The following is a 7405-nucleotide window of genomic DNA, read 5'->3' as shown; positions in this document are numbered from 1 at the left end:
AACAAAAATAAATCACAAATTCCGACCATCATTATAAATAATTCAATATTAAATGAATTAAATAACAAAAAGGATCTAGAAAAGTTAATGGATAGATTTATATATATATGTATATATACATATATACAGGGTTGGGAAGAAACGCGTTACTTGTAACGGCATTACCGTTTTCGTTATTTTTTTCAGTAACGATCGTTACTTTTTTCTGTCTGTAACAGTAACGGTAACGAATTTAGTCGTTACTTTAGTTTCCTATTCAATAGATCGCTCACTGATTGCGCGTATTTTTCTTTTTAAGTATAAAATGTGCATGGAGTTGTGTACTCTTTAGTTTATTTTTAATATGAAATGAATGACTTTCTTCTCCATGTCGAAGCGTTAAATTTTAAGAATTTTTCATTTCAAATTTGTTTATGCCAAATTTCAATATTTTGTACTTTGTCTATGTCAAATTTCAAGATTTTGTACTTTGTACTCCTAACATAACCAAATTATGTGCAATAAATGCAATTATAAAATATTTATTGTTTTATTTTATAATCTATTCTTAATTTCTTTTAAAAATATTTTCTAATAATTTTTATCATTATAAAAAAAAGTAACGAATCGTTACATTTTAAGTAACGGTAACGCGTTTTTTTGAGGTAACGCGCACAACTCTGCATATATATATATATATAAAATGAAAAATAGCTTTCTCTCAAACTATATACCCTACTCAGTCTAATTATTATAAATAATATATGCACACCTTACTCTAAAATATCTATAATTTTTATGCAAATATATGACAGAATAAATATAATTTTTAAGTAAAAAATGAATTTTATTGAAGCTAATAAAAAATATATACATACATCATTTTACAAATCTAAACGCTCGATTTGTATTATCATCAATATGATTATTGGCTGCAGAGATACATAAATCTTTAAATAAATTTCGTTTTCATCGTGATTTTTATAATCAGTTTACAGTTAGTATTCTTTACTTTTGTTTTTTCGCGCACGTTTGTGATCACTATGCTTTGAATAATGTCTTTCTGATGATTTATCGCGATCTTCAGATTTATGTTTCTTTTCATGATATTTATCTTTATGTTTATTTTTGCTTCGATATTTGTCTTTTTTGTGTGACTTCCGTTCTCTTGAATATGATGAACTTTCTGTATTTTTATATTCATGCTTGTGTTTTCTGTCTGTTTCATCTGAATATCTTTTTTGTTTGTCTCGATCTCTTAATCGATGATAATTTCTTTCTTCTGAATGCTCTCTTTTTTTCTTGTGGTGATGACCATTTCTTTCTTTAGAATTATATTCATCACTGTTGTGGGAAGAAGAATGAAATATTTTGTATAAGCGATCAGTTCCATCTTGTATTTGTTCATAATTTAAATTATCTGTTTCTGTATTTCGAACATCGTGTCCAGAATTACTTTGTCCAGAAATATAATCTACAAATACTTCCATTTGTTGATTAATCACTTCTCTGAGAATTTCAATGTAGGATCTTTTGTTTGTATGAACGCCTTTATGCTTTGCTCGACGTCTTTTCAAGTTGCGCTCTTGTATTAACAGCTCCAAAAATGACAATTCTTTATCTGCTTTTTCTTGTGGTTCCCTAGAAAAACAATTTACAATAAACTTGATATAAGAGAACATAACATATATACTAACACAGACATTACACATATTAATTATAAATATTAGTTGAAATTTTAAAAACTCACAAATTATTAATGTTTGTAATGTCTTCTCCATTGTCTGGCTTTGCAGTATTAGCAATGACATAGTCATATAGCGCTTTCTTTTCGTCACTGGTGAAATCTATGACAATCCTATCAGATGTACGCGGTACTAACCGCTTACCCATACCTATTATCAGTGTTAAGAATTTACATTCTTCATAGTTATACAATATAATCATAAAAGATAAAATAATAAAAGCTTCTTGCAATATTAAAGTAATAGTTATACAATTTTTTTTCAATTGCATTACTAAATAGGAAAACTAAATGAACAATTATTAAATTACATTTTTGCATTATGGTTATAAAATATTAAATAAAGGATATGTAAAAGGATATATTGATTCTGCACCGTAAGTATAACAATCATAACTTGCTGTGGAAAAAATTGCATTGTCATTTAAAAGACATACAAATGCATACAATTGCTATGTTTTTACTAACCAGTTTGCATCGCTGAATTTTGATCTTTAGCGTTCCTAAGAATTTGTTCTTGCAGTTGCTCATCTATAACAAATATTTTGTAGAGGTATAAGAAGTTAGTATAATTCCAGAAGACTAAAGCCTGAGACATAATGCAAGGGAATAGCGATAGCAATAAGAACAACACAGTTTCAACCTATCAAAACCTATATATTCTGATATATCCGATTTCTGATAAGGAATAATGACACTGAAAGGAATAACACAGTTGAAACTGTGTTATTCCTATCGTTGTCACTATTCCCTTGCATTCGATCTTGGGCTTTAAAGCACTCATCCTATAGAAGCTTCTTACCAAACTTTATACAGAATGGTGAATCTTCTAGTAGAGTTGGTTCTGATAATGGGACATCTAGCTTTCCATAACCTTCAGCTTTCCATTGACAAGAGACAAGATGATCATTGAGAGAGCCTTCTGTTAATCGGTGGGATGAATCGTATGGACATGTGAAATATTCCTTGTCCTACATAAATACAATAGTTAAAAATAATATATAAGAAAAAGATATCCACATTATACTTACTACATTTGTTATACTGTCCACGCTCCAACCTAAAGTTTCAACGATATTGGTAATTTCTTCATTAACTGTATCGGTAAAGCTCTTCAGTTCCTTCAATTGTTGCTTACGAGAGTCATTTATATTCTTTAACATGTTGATTTCTATATCTCGCATGAGAATTTAAATAAACAGTTAAGACATCGTATGTTTCTCTTAGTTCATGTATAGATCCTTGTATAAAATTAGGACTATATCAGAAGAAGGTAATTATTTTTTTAATAATTATTTAATTTAATTTTTTTTTTTGTGCTAATTCCATTAAATGCTTCAACTCGTTCTTTCAGATCATATGACACAAAGAAGATATAAATTTTGTTAAAACTATGTCGGATTAAGGTTAGAATGCAAACTGCAACTACGCAAATATAATACCAGCTGCACACCAGCGCGATGTTAGTCGCGCGCGACACGCGATATCCAATGAGCATCTAGCTTTAAGCTGGAAACACAATGCGAGGGAATAGCGATAGCGATAAGTTTCAACCTATCAAAAATGTGTATTCCGGTGTATTCAATTTCTGATAAGTTGAAACTTATCGCTATCGCTATTCCCTCGCATTGTGTTTCCAGTTTTAAGGCCGCAGCACACACTTTTGTATAACGCATAAACCAATACATAAAGAATTTGATTGGTCCATTGACTCATACATAAGAAAATGGGCCAATGAAATTCCTTATGCACATGCTTTATGCGTTATGCAAAAGTGTGTGCTGCTGCCTTTAGTATGAGAACATCGGTAAAAAGAAGGGAAGATGAACCAACGCGCATAATGGCTGCCAAGCAATAAGAAAGCCAATCAGATTTCTGTCCAAAATGCGGCACGAAATTCAAACACTGAATCGATGTATACAAATCGATATATACAATGTATATATACCATCATTACACCATAATGTGTATACATTGCTTTTCCGTTCTGAAATTCAATACAAGACAGTAAAATTTAAATTTCGGAACGATAAAAATCAATCATTTTAGTAACAGCAGTGCCAATACTTCCAGCTAATTTCAGAACGTGCATAAAGTATAATCACACATAAGGCGTAAGAAATTCAACCAATTGGAGTTTTTTATTTCATAGAAAGAAAGGAAACGAAGAACTTTGATTGGTACATTTTCTTATGCATTGGTCGCGTTCAGCAGACTCAACAGTTTTACAACTGTTTTATGATTCTTTGCTGAGATAGAACTATTCCTTTAGATCTAAAATTATAATCCAATCAGCAAGACGAATTACAAAACGGTTGCAAAACTGTTGAGTCTGCTGAACGCAGCCATTATGTATTAAGCTATATCCACACAACTTGCATAACCGCATAAACGTATGCATAATGAAAATTATCCAATCACATTTTACGTGCATCTCTATAAGGGAAATGCGATTGGATAATTTTCTTTATGCATGCGTTATGCACTTATGCAAGAGTCTGTGCTCTCCGTCAAAGCCTATTCTACAATGACCGCAAGAAGTAAAAATTGACCAATCGTAATCGAATATGAGGAGAATAATCGATTACAATTGGTAAATTTTTAAGGCTTACGGTCATTGTAGAATATACTTAACTCGACACGCACTCTTATTGCGATCGTTGAGATGAACCGTGGCCACGCTGCACGCGCCAATTTTGAAGCATCTCGGCCGCTTCTCTCATGACTTGTACATGTAATTTTTCACGTTATTCATCCAAATGTATGTAGAGAATGTCGAATAAGATGTGGCTCATCACTATAGTTTACTAATGCCCATTTCCACCACTAAATTAACTTTAATTTCGGTTTAATTTGCACTTCGTCTTTTTCTAGTTCTAAAAATTAGAACAAAATGAACAGTAAATTAAACCGAGATTAAAGTTAATCTATACATTGGTGGAAACGGGTATAAGAAATACGTAGAAAGCATGTTTTCAGTTGTTATCTTAATTTTAAATTTAATAATTATTTGTATTTTAAAGTATTATTGATTTCGAGATCGCGCATGCGCGTGCGCAGCGTGGCCGGCCGCCATGACAGTTTTATTCAGATCGGAGTATCGGTTCGGAATTATTCCGTAATTAATCGCGAATTTCGTCCGTCAAGAATGCACGATATGTGCGAGTTTCTGTCGGGAAGTCGACCAAAGTGACGGGTCATCGCCGGAAGATATTGATTAATAGCATTAACACGGACTGTCGTGATCATAGCCATTTCATCGATCGTTTGACGTTATGCCGTACTTTGTAAGAATCGTAATCAACATATAGTTTTAGTAAACACACAGATTCCGACGGTATTATAGATTGTAAAATCGCACTTACGTTCTTCCGAGAAATTTGAAGCGAGATATATTTTTTCTTTAAATGTAATGTACGTGTTGAACATTTAAGTCGTAGTTCATTATATCATATCATATATTATGTACGCCTGTTGCACCTAACAGAAAATCCATTGCTGAATATTAATTAACGTATGATATAACTATCAGTAGTATGAATGTTCCGTCAAATAAACTTTGTGCGATTGTAAATATTATTGCACTGAAAAAAACTTACTGAATTTTATTAAAAATTTGTTTGAAAAATACTATAATGAAATGTTTACTAAATGTAAAAAGGGACGCATATTTATTTAATTTAAATATAATTTTTTATTTTAAATGTATGTATATTCATTTACTGTAAGTAAATATTTTATTGGTACTATTCAAACACAGATATTTAATAAAATTTAGTAAATTTTTTTCATTGTGAATCTGTCATTATGATTATGTTCAGAAACATCATAAGTGCTCCTAAATATAATTTTATAAATATTTGACAATCAGTAAACAACAAGGATAAAATATTGTAATAGGAGCATTTATATGGTTTCTGAATATAGCCTAGATCGGCACTCTTAATTTGTTCTTATTCCAAGATGATCTTAACATAAGAACCGATTATGAATACCAGTCTGTGATTGACTTATGACTTCTTAAGACTGTACTTGAGACAGTCTTAAATGTAAGAACTGATTTTAAATGCCGGCTTAATGTAAACATGCAACAGTTTCGTCGTTAGACACACTCGTGCAATCGTAGTATCATTAAATACAACATATTATGCTAACATATAACAATTCTATTATGAAATTATATAGTAACTACATATTATTTTCATAAATTTTTGACAAATAAATTATTTGTATAAATTTAAAGTATACAGCATTTGTATATTCGAATATATAAGCAATATTTATATGTATGTATAGTAATTGATAGCATTTATGCAAGCAGTAATTGATATTTGTATATATAGTAATTGACAATGATCATTTATCAATATGATCATCGTTATCAGTTAATTGCTTTGTAGAAACCCGAAATCATTGTAGTTAATGCTGCGATTTTTATTTCTAAATTATATGCATAAATTAAAATTTGTGGTATTTTAAATATGTATGTATATATATACTACACACACATACACACATGCACGCACGCACGCGTGCACATTTATTGCGGTAGAGTGGTTACCATTATTTGTGCGATTACTACTGGTAGTTATTCAATAAATTAATCAATAAATTCAATAAATTAATCAATAAATTCAATAAATTATTCAATAAATTAACAAACATATATATATATAATAATTAACATATATAATTAATAAAATTGTTGTTTTTTTGTTACTGAAAGCAATTGTCGTTAAAATAAATATGTAATATTGTATAATATATGTATACGATATGTTAAGAAAACTATTGAATAAGTCTATCTATTGGATTGACGCAGTTAGCAGTGGCAAATTTAAAAATTAGAAGTGCAATTTGGTGTCTTTACTATAATATATTAAGATCTTAAGCTCTTGCCAATTGTGTTTAATGGAATATCTTGCATCAAGTGTCCGTGATAATATAATAGTATCAATTATAATTTGTGCGCGGACACGCGTTGCAAAATAAAAAGAGAATTTTATCTTGTTTTTCGCATGTTACTAATTGACAATATCGTGACGTAAATATGATTTTCGTATTTTTTCGAAATGTACGTATTAAGTTTCGAAGTTCGTATAATTGTGCTTATTTTTGTAGAAAATACTTGTATCTGGAATTCATTGTTTCCTCGATGGAGCTGTGCTGATCATTCCTGAGGTAGAAATTGCAATGGGTGAAGCATACTGCAGTACGACAGCTATAGTGAGTATATAAGATTAGTTATTTATTAATTATACAATATATCATATTTATTGTACATAACTGTGATTACATACATATACACAATTGATATTATATTATATATTAAATATAAAAAAAAATATGTTAATATATCTGTTAGAAATGATTGTTATATTTTATACGTAAAATTTTTATTAAACGTTCATAAAAATATTTAATCGCTGCAATATATATTGAATCAGTAAAAATAAAAAGGATGTTAATAACATATATAATTAAATTTCCGAAATTAATATTTAAAAATTTTTTGAATTTTAATTTCCAATTCAAAATTTTTTTTAATTATATTTGAAAACATTTTTTAATGGAACTTCAATAATTTGTAGATAAAAAATTCTGAGATATGAATGACTAAACCGAAAAATATTAAAATAAAACATTTAATTAAAAATATAATAACATAATAAATTATATGTA

General features: G+C 29.3%; 1 protein-coding gene across 1 annotated transcript; it reads right to left on the bottom strand.

The window, feature by feature from the left end:
* Window positions 1–943: 943 nt before the first annotated feature.
* On the bottom strand, window positions 944–3023 carry LOC108778176 (U11/U12 small nuclear ribonucleoprotein 48 kDa protein). The gene is made up of 5 exons (XM_018545281.1): window positions 2755–3023; window positions 2526–2694; window positions 2192–2254; window positions 1730–1874; window positions 944–1620 (listed from the first exon to the last, which is right to left on the bottom strand). The coding sequence occupies exons 1-5, from the start codon at window positions 2905–2907 to the stop codon at window positions 978–980; spliced, it is 1173 nt and encodes a 390-aa protein (XP_018400783.1). The 5' UTR covers window positions 2908–3023; the 3' UTR covers window positions 944–977.
* Between the last annotated feature and the right edge of the window lie 4382 nt (window positions 3024–7405).

This window comes from Cyphomyrmex costatus, unplaced genomic scaffold (genome assembly GCF_001594065.2).
Source record: "Cyphomyrmex costatus isolate MS0001 unplaced genomic scaffold, Ccosl1.0 scaffold493, whole genome shotgun sequence".
NCBI lineage: Eukaryota > Metazoa > Arthropoda > Insecta > Hymenoptera > Formicidae > Cyphomyrmex > Cyphomyrmex costatus.
The sequence above is the reverse complement of the archived record's forward strand: the minus strand, read 5'-3'. Positions and strand labels throughout refer to the sequence as shown.

What these genes read in the sequence shown, in the direction of transcription:
- LOC108778176 (XM_018545281.1), bottom strand. Translation starts at nt 2,907, where the DNA reads ATGCGAGATATAGAAATCAACATGTTAAAGAATATAAATGACTCTCGT. An exon ending in ACCATTCTGTATAAAGTTTG is followed by an intron (nt 2,255 to 2,525) that starts GTAAGAAGCTTC and finishes TATTTGTTATAG; the next exon opens with ATGAGCAACTGCAAGAACAA. An exon ending in AAATTCAGCGATGCAAACTG is followed by an intron (nt 1,875 to 2,191) that starts GTTAGTAAAAAC and finishes CACTGATAATAG; the next exon opens with GTATGGGTAAGCGGTTAGTA.